At 40.9% G+C, this 19461-nt stretch overlaps 1 protein-coding gene across 3 annotated transcripts in view; it reads left to right on the plus strand.

Annotated features, from left to right (window-relative positions):
* HECW2 (HECT, C2 and WW domain containing E3 ubiquitin protein ligase 2) overlaps window positions 1–19461 on the plus strand; it is a 324205-nt gene that overhangs the window by 217682 nt on the left and 87062 nt on the right. For all 3 annotated transcript variants that reach the window (XM_073647864.1, XM_073647866.1, XM_073647865.1), the window contains 6 exons: window positions 5637–5732; window positions 7208–7358; window positions 10537–10646; window positions 14487–14611; window positions 17416–17601; window positions 18733–18867. In XM_073647864.1, coding sequence (XP_073503965.1) covers window positions 5637–5732; window positions 7208–7358; window positions 10537–10646; window positions 14487–14611; window positions 17416–17601; window positions 18733–18867 — 803 coding nt within the window. The remainder of the gene's footprint in view (window positions 1–5636; window positions 5733–7207; window positions 7359–10536; window positions 10647–14486; window positions 14612–17415; window positions 17602–18732; window positions 18868–19461) is intronic.

Consider the following 19461-nt stretch of genomic DNA (forward strand, 5'->3'; position numbering starts at 1 on the left):
ATACTATTTCTTAGAACAAATTCATAGACTGCGCAAATGTTATTTAGTATGTTTTTGTTGAAAACTGTTTTTTGACACTTACATAGGTTATTACATAGTGTTATATACTGTGTATATATACATACTGTGTGTGTGTATGTATATATATATATATATATATATATATATATATATATATATATATATATATATATATATATAGTACAGACCAAAAGTTTGGTCACACCTTCTCATTTAAAGATTTTTCTGTATTTTCTTGACTAGTTTTGATGCCTTCAGCGTGAATGTACAATTTTCATAGTCATGAAAATACAGGAAAATCTGTAAATTAGAAGGTGTGTCCAAACTTTTGGTCTGTACTGTGTGTGTATATATACATATATATATATATAATCGATACTACATTACATATTTACAACTTATTACAGTTTTTTGTGTTCTAAAGTTGTATTCCAATAAATATATATTATTTTCTATCTAAATATCTTGATTATTGTATCATAAAAATGATTAAATGGCTGATGTTCATATTGTACTACAATACATTTTTCACTTAAATAAAAGCAATATATGTGGGAGTGGGTGTAAGGGAAATTGAGGAGTCAGAGTCGCAGGTTTGGCTTACCGACTCCACAGCCCTGGTTTTGAGTATATTTTATTTTTATGTGAATATGCATAAAAAACCTTGAAATATTCCAGGTGTCATACTGACCAGCCATTCAGCCCTTGAGACTGGGACAGGGTTAGTAGAAGGCACAGGGTTAGCCTTGTACTGTGAGACCTTGATGAGACAGGACAGCAACACTATACCTACTGATTAGGCCATATACAGGTGCATCTCACTAAATTAGAATACGATCAAAAAGATAATTTATTTCAGTTCTTCAATACAAAAAATGAAACTCATATACAGTGCCTACAAGTAGTATTCAACCCCCTGCAGATTTAGCTGGTTGACACATGCAGAATTAACTTGGCATTGTGACATTTGTACTGTAGATCAGCCTGGAAGTGGGAAATGCACTGCAGCAAATATTTTTTTTTTTTTTTTTTTTAAAAAAACGTTAATTCAGAGTGTCAGTTATTATTCAACTCCTCAAACCACAAGAATTCTGTTTGGTCCCCCAAAAGTATTAAGAAGTAGTTCAGGCACCAAGAATAATGAGCTTCACATGTGTGGATTAAAGATCTCTTTTGCCAGCCTTTTCTGACTATTTAAGACCCTCCCCAAACTTGTGAACAGCACTCAGACATGATCAACATGGGAAAGACAAAGGAGCATTCCAAGACCATCAGAGACAAGATCGTGGAGGGTCACAAGGCTGGCAAGGGGTAAAAAACCCTTTCCTAGGAGTTGGGCCTACCTGTCTCCACTGTTGGGAGCATCATCCGTAAGTGGAAGGCTTATGGAACTACTGTTAGCCTTCCACGGCCAGGACAGCCTTTGAAAGTGTCCTCCCGTGCCGAGAGCCAGGCTTGTCCGAAGAGTCAAGGCTAACCCAAGGACAACAAGGAAGGAGCTCCGGGAAGATCTCATGGCAGTGGAGACATTGGTTTCAGTCAATACCATAAGTAACGTACTCCACCGCAATGGTCTCCGTTCCAGACGAGCCCATAAGGTACCTTTACTTTCAAAGCGTCATGTCAAGGCTCGTCTACAGTTTGCTCATGATCACTTGGAGGACTCTGAGACAGACTGGTTCAAGGTTCTATGGTCTGATGAGACCAAGATCGAGATCTTTGGTGCCAACCACACACGTGACGTTTGGAGACTGGATGGCACTGCATACGACCCCAAGAATACCATCCCTACAGTCAAGCATGGTGGTGGCAGCATCATGCTGTGGGGCTGTTTCTCTGCCAAGGGGCCTGGCCATCTGGTCCGCATCCATGGGAAGATGGATAGCACGGCCTACCTGGAGATTTTGGCCAAGAACCTCCGCTCCTCCATCAAGGATCTTAAGATGGGTCGTAATTTCATCTTCCAACAAGACAACGACCCAAAGCACACAGCCAAGAAAACCAAGGCCTGGTTCAAGAGGGAAAAAGTCAAGGTGTTGGAGTGGCCTAGTCAGTCTCCTGACCTTAACCCTATTGAAAACTTGTGGAAGGAGCTCAAGAATAAAGTCCACATGAGACACCCAAAGAACCTAGATAACTTGGAGAAGATCTGCATGGAGGAGTTGGCCAAGATAACTCCACAGACCTGTGCCGGCCTGATCAGGTCTTATAAAAGACGATTATTAGCTGTAATTGCAAACCAGGGTTATTCCACAAAATATTAAACATAGGGGTTGTATAATAATTGACCCACACTTTTATGTTTAAAATGTAATAAAATTCAACTGAGCAACATAACTTTTTGGTTTGGAAGATTTATGCTTCTGTACATAAAACCTACTCTCGTTATTACAAACAGAGTGATCTATTTCAAGTGTTTATTTCTGTTAATGTTGATGATTATGGTTTACAGCCAATGAAAACACTAAAGTCATTATCTTAGTAACTTGGAATAATTAATAAAAAAAGACATCTGCAAAGGCTTCCTAAGCGTTTAAAGAGGTTCCTTAGTCTGTTTCAGTAGGCTCCACAATCATGGGGAAAACTGCTGACTTAACAGATGTCCAGAAGGCAGTCATTGACACACTAAGTAAATGCTAAGTACATTTTGCATTTCATTTGGAAATCAAGGTCCCAGAGTCTGGAGGAAGAGTGGAGAGGCCACAATCCAAGCTGCTTGAGGTCTAGTGTGAAGTTTCCACAATCAGTGATGGTTTGGGGAGCCATGTCATCTGCTGGTGTAGGTCCACTGTGTTTTATCAAGACCAAAGTCAGCGCAGCCGTCTACCAAGAAATTTTAGAGCACTTCATGATTCCCTCTGCCGACAAACTTTTTGGAGATGGAAATTTCATTTTCCAGTAGGACTTGGCACCTGTCCACACTGCCAAAAGTACCAATACCTGGTTTATAAACAACAGTATCACTGTGCTTGATTGGCCAGCAAACTCGCCTGACCTTAACCCCATTGAATCTATGGGGTATTGTCAAGAGGAAGATGAGAGACACCAGACCCCACAATGCAGATGAGCTGCAGGCTGCTATCAAAGCAACCTGGGCTTCCATAACATCTCAGCAGTGCCACAGCCTCATCGCCTCCATGCCATGCCGCATTGATGCAGTAATTGATGCAAAAGGAGCCCGACCAAGTATTGAGTGCATTTACTGAACATACATTTCAGTAGACCAACATTTCAGATTTTAAAAACATTTTTCAAGCTGGTGTTATAAAGTATTCTAATTTACTGAGATAATGACTTTTGTGTTTTCATTGGCTGTAAGCCATAATCATCAACATTAACAGAAATAAACCCTTGAAATAGATCACTCTGTTTGTAATGACTCTATATAATATATGAGGTTCACTTTTTGTATTGAAAAACTGAAATAAATTAACTTTTTAATATTCTAATTTAGTGATATGCACCTGTACATCTCCCCAGCCGTTCAGTGGTGTCTATTCACATAAGAATAAGTATTTAAATATATTCTCCTGGTGCTAACCTACAAAAGCAAGAGCAGACTTGGGGACAGCGGTTTTATGGGGTTTTTATCGGCTTTTTTTTTATTGAATAGATACCAGCCAATTTCCCTCACCTCTCCCAGTTCTTCTTCTTCAGCACATTCACCTCTCTTGTATTGAGACTGGGTAGAAGGTAATTAGAAAATTGATTACGGAGGGGTCTAAAGGCTTTAGTCAAATTTTAGAGCGTTAAGCCATTCATACACATTAGATGAGTGTTGGCAGAACAAATGGATCAGCTGATCGTTCACTGACAGCCATCTTGGCCGGCCCTCCCATGCTTTGGGCCGAATGCTCCTGTGCTCTCAATGATTGACACATGTCTGGCTGCAGCTTATCTCCAGGAGACCATATGGTCTGCAGTCCAAAATCTGTCATTGCAGATCAATATTTTCCATACTCATTAGACTGAGAGCCGAACCTGTGGATATCTGCGCGTTCGTACGACATTAGTCTAATGCATATGCATGGCTTTAGTAAATGTGGCAACGGAACTGTCATGTTTTTATAGCTATTTAGCAGTGAATATGGGAAAAGTCCGCCATTTGCATGATGCTTTTCCTCTGCACTGGATAAATACAGATCACTTAAAGGTGAATCAATAAGAACTTCAGCTCACTACTGAAAAAGCAATCCCTCGTACAGTTGTAATGATGGAAAAGTATAAACATTATATGTAACACACAAACAAAATGTTTTTTTTGTTTTTTTTACAAAACATTTTTATCACAAGTTTGGTATCGATGCATTTGTATTGACCTGGAGACTCATACTGCGCAATCAAAACCATAACAATAAAAAAACAATGGTGAAAAGTAATTTATTTTATTTGGAAGAGGGTGAGGAAAAAACAAAAATTGAATCCAAAATGACTTGAGTGAAGAGTTAGGCCTGGGCTACACTGCAACTGTTTGTAGCGCTACTCCTTGATTTTAATTATTTAGCTACAGCATTACATTGAGTTGTATGCAATTGGATGGACTGCAGCTGCCACTAAATAGTTAAAATCAATCAATAGCACTAAAAAAAAGTTTCAGTGTAGCCAGGGCCTTAGGTAGACTAGACTATCAATGTCAAATTGCCATAAAGCAACTAGACTTATTTCATGTAGAAGAGTCACAAGCTCGCTCACAATGAAAAATAAATGTAAAAATGTAGGTACAGAACCTTCACTGTTTTATTATAGAATTATGTTAGTGTCCAATGTGCCTATATGGTAGAGTTCCTCAAACTACTAAACATTATGCCTTAGGGTAATTTGCCATTAATAAAATGAAAAATTGCAAATGACCTGAAGGTGTTACATATCTCCCCTCAATTCACTTTTTTCTAGTCTGGGACCGTTCTGGATCAACATGGCAGTCTGCCAGACGGCAAAGACCATCGCTTTCTTGATTATGGAATTCCTCCTCATTAACATACAGAATTTAATGCTTGTCTTCTTCACTTTCTGTTTTTCCTCCTGAATTGTTTTGTTCAGTAATTAGACAGTATAAGGCTGTGTGCCCACGTAGCGTTTTTCAAGCGTTTACGCTGCGGAATTTCCGCAGCGTAAACGCTAGGTAATCCGCTCCCCATGGTCCCCAAGGGGATTCCGCAAGTTCTATGCCCACGCTGTGGATTTTTCCGCAGCGTTTATGCTGCGTTCAAAAATCCGCAGCATGTTCATTAATTTTGCGTTTCCGCAAGCGGAATTGCCTTGTGCAATGCATTAAAAACGCAAGGCAATTCCGCATGTGGAAAACGCGTGATAAACGCGTGCAGAATTCCGCATGCGTTTTTCCGGGAGAGAACATGCGGAAATGAAGCAGAAATTTTCTACTTCATTTCCGCAACGTGGGCACATAGCCATACTAATAGTGTTAAAGAGATCATTCTATAGTCTACATTATATGGCACTTAGCAAAGCTTTAGGGCACATGCCCAGGTAATGTTCTTCTATGTTGCACATAATACGTGATAAGAATTGAGTATTAGCATTTTTTTAACCCAATAAAATTAGAGACTTTTTACTTGCTAGTGGGAAATCCTTTTCAATATTCTGTTATGCCACAGGTTCCCAAGTGAATGACCATCAAGCATTGCGGTCACTCCCTTCAGTCCGACAAGATGTCAGCAGATACCAGAGAATAGACGAAGCTTTACCACCTAGTGAGATATTATTTTGTTAAATTTCTTTTCATTTATTTTTTTTAACTTTGTTACTATTGTTAGCACTATAAAGAAATTACATAAAATGACTCCTCCAGTATTTTATTACAAGATGTATTTTTTCCTGTCATTCACTTCTTGTTGTTCTAGTTGCTTGAGGATAATATTTCAAGATCCCCTATCCACCTGCTAAAAAAACCCATTACAGTCTTATCACTGAGTTATCACCGGAAAGCTGTGCTAGCTCTGATATTGTCAATTTTATCAGTATACAATATAGGACCCACGATATGCGAGTCTGACAAAAGTAATCCCTGTGTAATGTCAGCCATATTGACAGCCACTCGGCTTTCTCAGAAACTAAGAAATGACTGACAGAAAAATTGATAGTGGAATGCAGACTTAAAGACGACATGTCATTTGCCCAAAAAAGCTGAGGTAAGCACTTTGTAAAAATCCCTGATTTCCCTGATTCCGAGGCTTTTTGCTGTATTGGTCCATTGCAAAGATATCGAGATTTGTTGAATTTGGAGCGCAGTATGTGAAGTCTCTGCTTGTAGTGCAACTGAGTGTTTCTTCAGTCTTCTGTGTGGGCATGCACTTTCACACCTCCCTTCTACATGCTGCCAATCACAGCCTGAGACTGCCAGATCAGCTTCTGATCTGTGATTGCCAACATTTGGGAAGGAGAGATGAAAGCACACTCCCCCAGAAGACTCTGAAGAAATGGCCATTTGGTCGGCAGGCAGAGATTTCACATACTGCACTCGAGGAGAAACAAATGTGAATGCAGTGGAGCGAGGCAGTGCAGATCAGGAAAAAAAATGCTACATTTGAGGAATTTTTACTTAGTACTTTTAAAAGGTGATTTTTGAACAAGAGACAGGTCCTCTTTAAAAAACAGACAGATGTCTTACATGTAAAGGTGTTGTCCAGGGTTAAAAACATTGCCACATCTGTCTATGGAACATGTCTGATATTACAGTTCAGATTCATTCTCATAAAGGGGTATTCTCATATCCATGAGCTATGAAAATGCAAATCCCACCTCTAGGACTTGCACCTACTTTGAGAGCCTTGTGCTGCCGGGAATGGAGATGTGGCCGCACATGCACAGCTCCCTCTCTCTATAGTTCTGCTGGAGTTGTGAAATCTGCCGAACACACTGGTGGATATACCATAAATGTCTGACATCAGAAATCCTCTTTAATTGGGAAGGATCCTCAATACCTGAGCAGAAGTATGGCCAATTAAGAACTTGATCCCAAGTTCTCCAAGGTCAAAGGTCTGACAAAAAAGCCAAACCTTTTTCCTGTAATCCTGGACAAGCCCTTCATATACTGAGAATGTCCATAATTGTGTTCTTGCTTTAATGACTTTTGCTCATTATTCTACATCTAACATGCAATAAAAATACATTTATGGGTTTTACTTCAAAACTGCTTTCACATGTAATTGGTATAATTCCATTTCAGATTGGGAAGCGAGAATCGACAGTCATGGTAGAATATTTTATGTGGATCATGTAAATCGTACAACCACATGGCAGCGTCCTACAGCTCCTCCAGCCCCACAGATTTTACAGAGATCAAACTCTATTCAACAAATGGAGCAGCTCAATAGACGGTGAGATGGTGCTGTGCAGTGTATCCAAATAACCATTTGCTTTTGTTGGGTTTTAGGGCTTTACTCTATATCTACATTTTCCATATAGTTTAAGGGAACATTAGAGAATTTCATGCCTCATCTCCTGGTTCACAAGCGGTCAGACTATGAATAAGTATTGAAGCCCAGACACTCCGAGATTGATGAGACATAGTAACAATCAATATGTGGATATCTCCGAATGCAATTTCAAACTAATTGCTTACTCAGCTGGGCTTCTTTACCCCAAGTACCTTCCTCTTTGGTCCCAGGAGACTAGTATGAAGGGAAGCAAGTTTATGGCTGCCAATGCCTTTATGAAGATGTACAGCAGAGGATAAAGTCAGAAACTCATACGAGTGACATCAAAGCAGAGCTTAAATATAGTTTTACACTTGCAAAGCCAAGCTGATCCAGTGAAAGACAAAAACCACTGAATGATGTCAGCCTATTTGCTATAATGTTAAAGAATTAACTTCCATATCCACACTGACAATCGGATAGATCCATGGATCAACATTTTACATTAAAAGGATTTTCCACTACTTAGATGTTGATGTTTTTTTTTAGGATGGGTCGTCAATCGCAGATCAGTGAGGAATGACACCACAAACGATCAGCTGTTTACACAACCAGCAGCGTACAGATGTAACCTGTGTATGGAGCTGGAACAGCACAGCTTTGTGGTTCAGTTATCTTTAAAAGACACATTAAAAGGTTTAATTATGTTTAAAAGACACATACTAGAGATATAAACAGTACATAAACCAACAAGCCAAGCAGAATGACTAACAATGTACTGGTATTTTTATAAAATAATTATTAATAAAGAAGAAGAAAAAGGAATTGAGACGAAAGGAAGAACAAAAAAATGGAAAAAAAAGGGGTAAAAAGGAAAGAAAGTCTTGGTCCATACTTGCAAGTCTTGAATTGGTTTGGTTATCTAGCCAAAATAGGAATTCTTCACAATCCTTAAACAGTAACCAATGAATCCATGTCCTGATGAAGTGATCAGTTCTGTAGTGGTCCCAGATGATGAGCGCCTCCATGCTAGAGATGTCCAGTTAGGTATCTAACCCCTCAATCCACAAGAGAGGGTACCTTCCAGTGGTGTGGGATAACCAAACGAGCTGCTTGTATGAAGAAACACACGAGACCTTTGTTCAAAGAGCATTAAGCTGGAATAATGGATAACCGATCCATCGATGGGTACAAGTGGACTAAATCTGAAGAAACTTTATTATATAGATCAATAGGTGATCAGAAGGGAATGATTTTTCTTAACTCCACCATGTGTATGAGTATCCTTCTCTTTTCCACATCTCCAACAGAGATCAGAACACTAGGGGTAACAGGAGTGAAGCAGGGACCGGGGATCTGTACTACCTGGAGAGAATTGTGTAATTTTTCTCCTGTAGCTTGCAAGATATAGAGGATCTGTGAGAAAGGGTGAAAGCTTTACACCAATCTTCTGGGGAGAATGACTATTGTAATTCAGTTTCCAAAGCAGTTGTAAAAGGAAAGGAAGTTTCAGTCCCCCTATCTCCTAGGATCACCCCGTAGAGTAGTGACACTAAATGGGAAGAAGGAGATAGTTGTGGACATAGCTTCAAATAACGTGAGGTCTCTCGAAGGGATAACCATTGGATTGTGTAGTGAGGAAGTTAGAGAGGTGACAATTTAGGAGCCAAGACGCCTTGGCCTGTCCACACGGGAAAGCGTCAAGTGGCATCACCTTACCTCCCTGCATGACATTTTGGACTTTGGGAGCTTCTAATTCAAATTTTCACAGAATGTGTGACTGTCTCAACCCTTTAGAGAAAGCTAAAAACTGGAATCAAAGAGCTTGGGTTAGAAGTTATACCTAAAAGGGCTGACTTCCTGTCCCAGAACTTCAGAACTGACGAGGTAATATGGGGAGAAGATAGTTTAGGAGGCCGCTGTAAAGGGGTTAATCAAAGTAGGGGGGTCTGGCTAACCTGTAAGGCTTCTTTTTCATGGGTCACCCATTTCTTATCTATTTCATGATGAAACCAGTTATTTATTTTTCGAGCACCATTGATTCCATGGAGCTGTACATGAGAAGGGGTTACATACACGATACAAATATAAAATACAGTGAGCAAGCTAATAGTGACAGACTGGTACAGAGGAGGGAGGGCTCTGCCAGTAGGGATGGCTTGTAGTAGATTATAATGTCCGGTTCAATCCTTAGATCTAATTAAGCATTTATAAGCAAGCCTAGATATAGAGCCTGCCCAAACAGAGCTGTAGGAAGAAAAGCCTGGTACGTGGCTAGGAAGGGCTTACAGCACAGTTCATACCTGGATGCCCTTGTAGCGTGGCTCCCATTCCTTCAATATGCAGTGAACAGAGTTGTGCAGCTCCAGCTCCATTAGTCTCCAAACAGCTGATGAAATTGGGCATGCTGGGCATCATACCCACCAATCTGATAATGATGAACTACTGTGAGGATAGGTCATCTATATGTAAGTAGTGGCTGGCCCCTATACAATCAATTTGCATGTGTAGTATTTGATGGAAGATATTTAACCCTTTATGTAAATGTCTCTACATTTTCAGCCTGTAACAAACCTGTGGCACCGTGTTACATAATTGTTCAGTTTGGACAATGAAGTATGGGTTTTTCTTAATAGGAACATTATCACCATCTCTTCTTACTGTAGTAGAAGTCCTTTTCTTCTGCAGTACATTACCCGTATGGAAATTATTATTTTTAAAATTATAACTGTAGAAGTGTGAAGAGGACCTGCCTGTCATGTTTTCCATTGTCAAAAAACTCCTGTCCCCAGGCCACTCAATAGTGCTTTATGCACCCTCCCTGAGTCCAGCATAGAGTCTCTGCCATTGCTGCTAGTGTCCGTTATTGTCTGCAGCGTCGACATCATGTCGACAGCGCTGCAGCCAATCAGTGAGCCCAGCAGCTTGTGCCATCAACTTGGGTGAGTAAACAATACATTTTTAGTTGTTGTTTTTTATTAACTGCGCCTGAGGACAAGGGTTTTCTGAAAGTTGAAAACTCCTTTAATATATTTTAATTATTATTATTTCATTGTAGCTAACTTATAGTTCTGAAATGAAAATGTAAAAGTATGTGCAGCTAAATAATTTTTTCTTAACTTTGTTTTTACAATACCAGGTATCAAAGCATCCGACGAACAATGACTAATGATCAACCAGAGGAAGTGCCACATCCAGTTGAGGGGGCAGTAGCAGGGGAGGATGTTGATTATCATCATTCAAATGCAGGTCTGTAAGAGAATTGTTAAAAAATATTACTATTAAATCTTACAAACTCAGAGAGCACAGTGTAATCTCATACAAATGAAGATTAAAAGGGTTGTCCACTACTAGGACAACCCCTCCTTGATATAAATGTTTGGCTCTGATAAAATTAAAAAGCTTATACTCCCTTCCCGTGCCGGCGCCGTTCCAGCGGTGTCAGCACTCGCGTTCCCGGGGCTCCCGTGTGGTTGCTGTGACACATGACGCCGGTGCCCAGTCAGTGTTGGCATCACTGTCCCCACCTTCTGTTGAATTGAGCATGAAGAGGAAGCCAAGGCTGCCGCTGCTCTCTACTTCCTCTTGATGTTCAATTTGTCCGAAGGCGGGGACAGTGACGCCAGCGCTGATTGGGCCACAGCAACCACACGGGAGCCCCAGAAACACGAGTGCCGACACCGCTGGAACGGCATGGGAGGCGAGTTTAAGCTTTTTTTATTTTATCGGGGCCAAGCATGGGGTATGACAAGGAGTTGTCCAAGTAGTTGGCAACTTCTTTAAGTCAACCAAAAAGGGGAAGGATAAAATATTCAATTTATTTCATAAATATAATAAAAACAGGTAAGGGAAATAGGGTAGAGTGTCCAACAATAGGGGAGCATAGGGGATACAGATACTGTATAAAGTATAATGCACAGCCCATAGTTCTCCATATAGTATAATGGACAGCCTATAGTCCTCCATAGAATATAATGCACAGCCCATAGTCATCCATATAATATAATGCACCCCATAGTCCTTCATATTCCTCCATATATCCTTCATATAATATAATACACGGCCCATGGTAATTCATATAGTATAATGCACTTCCATATATAATGCACAGTCATTCATGTAGTATAATAGTATAATACACAGCACATAGTCCTTCATATAGTAAAATACACAGCCCATAGTCATCAATATAGTATAATGCACAGCCCATAGTCATCCATGTAGTAATATGCACAGCCCATAGTCATCCATGTAGTATAATGCATAGCCTGTAGTCATCCATTGTCACGCCAGATGTGGGAAAGACTTAGTGCAACACAGAGGGAAGAGGGAAAGGGAGCCCAGACACTAGGGAAAGGGGGGAGTGGAGACCTCCTAGACTGGTCTTTTGTCACCCTGTCTCAGCTACCGTTCCTATATTGGGTCTTCACCAATTACCGCACGCGTGCCTCACCATGACTTTCCCTGGCGTACGGCTAAGTCTAGGGAAGGAAGGAGATTAACAATAGTCGATCTCCACTAAACTCTATAGACAACAAGGGTAGACAAACAGGGGGGAATTGCTTAGCTTTAGACGACTCCAGCCAAATGCGCACACGGACTCAAACTCCAGAGAGGACGAAGCACTGCTCTTGCTAAAGCCTCACAACTAGTAATGAATATCGCCGTCACCTCCCTCTCACCCTCTGACACACCAGGTATTTATACACTCAGGCCAGGGTGCTAATTAGCCAGAGGGAGGTATCCACTGGGCCCTAGAGACAGCCAGAGTCTAAGAGGATGTCTGTAATGCCAAACGTAGAGATCTCCTGCAACCAACTGCAGGGCAATTGTCGGTCACCTCTGACAGCCCATAGTCATCCATGTAGTATAATGCACAGCCCATAGTCATCCATTTAGTATGATGCACAGCCCCTAGTCACCCATACAATATAATTCACAGTCAATAGTCATCCATGTAGTATAATGCACAGCCCATAGTCATCCATTTAGTATGATGCACAGCCCATAGTCACCCATACAATATAATTCACAGTCAATAGTCATCCATGTAGTAGTATGGCCACCTTGTACTCACTAATTAAAAAAATAAAATAAAAACCTCCCATCCACTCCCCCGCAGCTCAGCGTCCTCTTCTGAAACCGGCAACTGACTTCAGCGTGCAAGCCACTGGAGTGCATGACGTCACTGCCATGCGCATCTGGTCACGTGCACTCCGGCATCAGCTGCTGGCCTCTGATTGGCTGGCACCGTGTACTGCCGCGCATGACCCTGATCGGTCTGTGCACTGCAATACACTTCAGCTGGATGTGTGTCCTTGGACGCACATCCAGCTGAAGTATTTGCTGGCATCAGCAGGCCCCTCAGCCTCCAGGCCCGGGTGGCAGCTTCGGCAACTGCTGCGATCACGGTAGTTAAGCCCCTGCCGATGGCGAGTGGGCCCTCCTGTTTGTCCAGGGCCCCGGCACTTTCCCGGGTGCGCCAAGTGGTGACACCGACCCTGCAGATAAGGTTCTAATTTCCAAAATGGCATCACTTTTGGGAGTTTTCTGCTGTTTTGGCATCACAAACTATTCCAGCAAAATCTATTCTCCAAAAGCCAAATAGCCCTTCTTCCTGCTAAATCCTGCTGTGTGGCCTGCCAGGAGTGTACAGCCACATATGTGGGGTTCTTTTTCACCTATTATCTTTTTTTGAAACTGAAATATTTGCAGCTGGTATAACATTTTATTGATAAAAATACATTTTTTTGTTTCCACAGCCCAATGTTATAGAATTCTGTGAAGTACGTGTGAGTTCAAAATACTCACACGTCTCCACGATGAATTCCTTGAAGGGTGTAGTTTCCAATATGGGCCAATTTTTGTGGGTTTTTGGGATTATTACACCTTAGGGCCTGTGCACATGGCCCACACAATCTATTCCAACAAAATCTGAGCTCCAAAAGCCAAATAGTGCTCCTGCCCCCCGTGTCCCCAAACAATAATGTCCAATCACAGATGGGATATTACTGCATTTGATAGAAATTGTATATCAAATTGAGACGTCTGCCTTTTCGTAGTACACTTTATGAAAATTAATAATTTTAGGCTAAAGCACAATTTTAGTGATTTTTTTTTGTTTTTTGCATCCCAATCTTATAAAATTCTGCAAAGCACCTGTGGGTTATAAATTCCTAGATGAATTCCTTGAGGGGTTTCCTAGTAGTGGACAATCCCTTTAATTCCAGTACTCAGCAGATCCAGCAGAATACATTCTAATGGTCTTAAAGGGGCTGTAAAGAATTTAATATTTCCCCAAACTGGCAGTAACTTGCTTATCACTGGGAAATCTTAAAGGCATTGTCCTGTGAAAACAACTTATCACCTATCCAAAGGATTGTTGGGGGTCTGACCGCTGGTATCCGCACTGATTAGCAGTATTGGGAACTTTCATCCCCGTTGCAAAATGGATCTGCAGGTCTAATGCCCAACCACCGCTCCATTCACTCTCCGTGGGGCTGCTGGAGAAACAGGGCAGCCCCATAGGTAATGAATGGAGCAGCGGTCGAGCATGAGCATTGCTGCTCCAATTTAATGGGGATAAAAGTGCTCCCTTCTGATTGGTTCTGGTCCCAGCAGATGGCACCTACCAATTGGACTCCTTTAAGGTCATGTTTATACCTAACTCTGACGGGGCATAGTGAATGGTGGGACAGGAGGAGAACTTTAAAATTATTTTTTTGTCACTTTAAGCAAATTTGCAGCTTTTTCACGTTGATGAGAAAAGCCTTTTATATAATATGTTAAATGGCATTTTCTAATTATGTATGTCAAATTTTATTATAAAAAACTTGTGAAATAGATAAAAACATTTGAAAGTGAAAAAAATGCTTTAAATAAATGTTTTTAGAGGTAAATGTCTGAAGAGCAGCGCTGCTGATGGCACAAATATCATTACTAATGTGACATCTGTGAATTATAGCTCCCCCTGGTGGGACGCACTGACCTATGCACAGGGGTGGATTACACATGTATAATGGATAAATCACAACTACCCTACTATCTGGCTGCTAAATTAGAAAATTCTTTTCATGCTGTGTTTTTCAGATTTTCGCAGAGAGAATGCCCTTCCTCATTCTACCTCAAGGTCCCGGCTTAGTTTGTTGCTTAATTCCCCTCCTGTGAAATTTCTTACTAGTCCAGAGTTCTTTACAGTTTTGCATTCAAACCCTGTAAGTAGATACAATTGTTTTTATACTTGTTTGATGATGCACTGGTGTAAATAATATTACAGAATCTATCACCGTCAGTGTATAGGGTTTTTTTAATTTTGACTTTTCAGTTACAGAACTTTGTGTAATTTGCTAATTTATAATGTTTGCAAACTTCCTAAATCCTAATTTTTTTGCCTCAATGCATCTAAAATAAAAAATAGAAACAAGTTGGCTAAATGTGTTGTTTGAAAATATCCCACCGTTTTGTGTCTTCAGCTCCTATGCAGACATATGTGTCTCAATGGTCACAGACTACAAAGGGATCAGACTTTATGGCATGTGCACATAACATTTTTTTTCAGGTGAATTCTGACTGAAGCCCACCTGAAAAAGTGTTAAAAATACATAAACATAATGAACATACAGTCCTGCTCATCGTTATTGACACCCATGAAGTTTAAGTACATTATGTAGAATATCTCCTGAAAAAAATGAATCAAGTGAAACAGTTTTCTGTATAGAGCACTCGTGTTAAATACAAAAGAGCAAATGATAAACAATAATTTAAAACAAAAAACAATGGGAGGGAAAAATAGAGAATCCTAACGCTTGCTGTGACACTGGTATTGACACCCTTTACATTAATTTAGTATGGGAACATATTTTGGCTCGCCTGTGGTAAATCACAAAAGAGATTCATCTGTGATTGTCGGTTCCCATGTGACATGAATTAGCCAATGAATGATGACTTCAATGTTTTAAAAAGCCACATGGTAGGCCCTGTTCTTTTGTCACAATGGTGAAGACAAATGAGCTGTCTGAGGACATCAAAACTGCTATTATTAGCAAACACAAGATTTCCAAAGGGTATAAGGCCATCTCCAAAGACCTTGGTATACCATTTGCAACAGTGCACAATGTTATTAAGTAGTTTGCCAAGCAACCATCAAGAACCTCCCTGGACGTGAGGGGGATGAGAGGAAAATTGACTAAATTGTCTTCAGAGGTTGGTGCGAATGGTGGAAAAAACACCAAATCAAACATCCAAAGACCTGAAGGCCAACCTGGAACAGTCTGGGGTCATGATTTCAACAGGTACCATACGCCCCACACAATAAACCAAACAGAGCTTTATGTGTGAAGGCCAAGAAAGAAACAATTGCTGAAGAAAAGACATAAAAAGGAACAACTGATCTTTGCCAAAGAGTACCTTGACAACCACAATCTTTCTGGGAAAATGTTCTGTGGACAAATGAAACAAAAATAGAGCTTTTTGGCAATGCAAAGCCACAGTTTGTTTACAGACTGCGCAATGAAGCTTATAAGGAAAAGAACACCTTACCAACAGTTAAATATGGTGGAGGATCCATAATGCTGTGGGGTTGCTTTGCTGCGTCTGGTACTAGAGGCCTTGACCGTATCACAGGAATCATGAAATCGGAGAATTATCAAGAGATTTCAGAGGGAAATGCCCTACCCAGTGTAAGAATACTTGGTTTGAGTCAAAGATTATGGGTCCTCCAGCAAGACATTGACCCAAAGCACACATCCAAAAGTACACAGGAATGATTGAAAAAGAAAAAATAGACTGTTTTAAAATGGCCAGCAATAAGTCCTGACCTCAATCCTATTGAAAATCTTTGGGGTGATCTGAAATCTGCCATTGGGAAAAAGAACCCTGCAAACATTCAAGAGCTTGAACAAAAACTGCAAAGGAAGAGTGGGAGAAAATTCCAGCTGAGAAGTGCAAGAAACTTACAGATGGCTACAAGAAATGTTTGGAGGCTGTCATCAATGCCAAAGGGTCTGCAACCAGGTATTAATTAGGGGTGCCTTTATTATTGCACATGCTGTTTATTCTGTTTTTTCTTTGAAACATGGAAGATGAAAAACAATATTTTTATTGTTATATTACTTTAAATCACTAATTAAAAAATTCCAAGGATATAGCTTTGGTACATTTCCATTTATTTCTGAAGATATTGTACAGTCTATGAAAAAAATGAAGGGGTGCGAATAATGGTGAGCAGCAGTGTATACAATGCAGTGTCAAAACCACTTTCTGTGCATGTGTTCAGTCTTTTCTCACTTCTTTTAACTGTTTCAAGACACCGGTCCATTCCTCAGTCGCAACAATTTTATATGTAAAATAGAAAAAAAAGCAGCCACAAAAGCAATTAAAAAGAAGAAAAAGAAAATAAGCTTCTTCGGTAAAAACTCATTTTTTATACCTTAAGCTATCTCAGGATTGACTAGTGTGAATTACGTGTCCAGTAAAGATACTGGATGAATGACCTGCCACCACTAGAACAATGACAGATGCATTCTGAATGATTGCCAATGGCAATGGAACAGCTGGTGGCCGATGCTGATATGAGGGCTTCTGCATCGTCAGATCGGGCTAAGTGCACACAGTGTCAGTGTGTGTGTGCTCTCATCTCCCTCACTGGTCACCATCGACCATCAGTTACTGTGTGATTCTGTGTAACAAGTGGCCACTACAGACAGTACTGGGGATCAGAGTGTGCCCCCCACACTGACCTTGTGAAAGCTCCTGCAGTGTCAGTGTCAGTGTGTGCACGTCTTCCAAGGGGAGAGGCAGATGATGGTAATTGAGGGGGTGAAACGGTGCACAAACCCCCCTCATTTACATATGTAATAAAACCATTTTTACATAAAACAAAATAAGTAACATTTTTACCACCAGTGTGACTCTCTTAGGTCCCCTATATGAGTGTAAATAATGTCAGTTTTGGGGTGACAGACAGGCGTCCTGTAGTGGTACTGTTGTCTTGTGACTATCTCACCTGTATCTCTTGCAGAGTGCCTACCGCATGTTTACAAATAACTCTTGTCTGAAGCATATGATCACCAAAGTTCGGAGAGACACTCACCATTTTGAGCGTTATCAACATAATCGGGATCTTGTGGGATTTTTAAACTTATTTGCCAATAAACAACTGGAGTTACCGAGAGGCTGGGAAATGAAACATGATCAACAAAGCAAGGTACTAGGTGTTACTGTCACCAAATGAGAAAGCCATTTATGAGGGTATCCAATCTGGACATTTATGGCCCCTGCCTGACAACATGTTTCTGAAATAGATGTGGATCCCAGCAGGTTTTGACGATATGCCAAAAATGTCCCAGATGGGAATGCTCTTATAAAGATATTGTCCCATTAAAACACATATCACCTATATACACAATAGATGTATGAACGGGGGTCCAACCGCTCAGACTCACAGGGATAATGAGAATGGGGGTTCCAAAGTCCCCTGTGTGAATGGAATAGGAATGCCCCATGGGAATAGAATGACACTGAGCATGTGCGACCCCCTTCTCCTATAGACAGTGAATAGAGTAATGGTCGCACATGCTCGGTGTCATTCCATTCCCATGGGGCACTTCGGGCAGCCATTCTCAGGATCGGTCTAATGTGTCCAGGTCAGTCTGACTGTCTTTTGATGCCTAGTATAGGTGGTCATCAGGTATTCAGCCTGTTGGATTTTTATCTATACAGTCTTTTCTTTCTCTGGGAGAGAAGTGCTACCAGAGCTATCTAGCAGTGGCTCTGACTTTCCTTGGCTATCTTATGTCTTAAAGGGGTATTCTCATCTCCAAGATCCTATCCCAATATGTAAGGCTGTGTGCCCACTATGCGTTTTCCAAGCGTTTATGCTGCGGAATTTCCGCAGCATAAACGCTTGGGAAACGCTTGGTAATCCCCCCCCCCCATGGTCCCCAATGACAAGCCGCAATGTCAATGCCCATGCTTCGGATTTTTCTGCAGCGTTTATGCTGCGCTCAAAAATCCGCAGCATGTCCATTAATTTTGCGGACACGCAGCGTAATCGCCGCCATTGACTTGCATTGAAATGCATAATATCCGTGTCAGTACATTTGTACACACGGATATTATGCGTTTCTATGTGCGGATGGTACCCAGGTCCGGAGGAGAGGAGACTCTCATCCAGACCCATGATGATGGCTAGCACCAGCAAACAATAGGCTTACTGGCCCCTCGGCCTTCAATGCCAATGTATACATTGCCTATGCCTTTAGTATTTGTACCTTTACGATCTTGATAATTATCTTCCTGCTTTAAGTGTTTCATTGTAGTTTTCCTTTTTTTCCAGCCTTTTTTTGTTGATCATAATTCTAGAAGCACTACTTTTATTGACCCACGTCTTCCATTACAAAGCAGCAGACCAACCAGTGCATTGCTTCATCGGCAGCATTTAACCCGGCAGCGCAGCCATAGTGCTGGGGAGGTTAGTCCTCTATGCCTCTTACAAATGTCCCCTTATGTCAGAAGGGCTCAGACAAACAAGCTGGTCCCTGCTGGGACCCCAAGTGTACCGCTGGAACCTGCAGAGATCCTGCAAGCCAGATTCCTTCTAGAACCAGCTCTAATGAATTAGGTTTAAGAGAACATGGCAGCACGGGAGACCTTTGTAACCATTTAGCTACTACTAATCATCTTTTTATTGTACTTGATGCAGGAATATATAAGTATCAGTAGTTGCACAGCCCAAAGATATATTATTAGGGTGCTACATCAGTACAGCATCTAATGACTAAAAGGAGGAGAAAATAATACAATATTGAAGTGCACTCCTGTATGTAATATGAAATATCTTTTATTAAAAAACAAAAATCAATAATCCATAAAAACTATTAAAATCCTAAGAGAGATCCACAACACTGACATTATGCATGTATAGAATATAGATAAATAATAATAGATAGATCCCATCTACAGAATGTGTAGTAGCTAAATGGTGTGGAGGAAAGCTGAACACCGGCTTCCAGGCTCTCCTGCAGATTACAGCTGAACGCTTGGGGTCTCCGTAGTGGAGCCAACT

This window comes from Phyllobates terribilis, unplaced genomic scaffold (genome assembly GCF_046119375.1).
Source record: "Phyllobates terribilis strain yellow unplaced genomic scaffold, ASM4611937v1 Scaffold_9__5_contigs__length_417890890, whole genome shotgun sequence".
NCBI lineage: Eukaryota > Metazoa > Chordata > Amphibia > Anura > Dendrobatidae > Phyllobates > Phyllobates terribilis.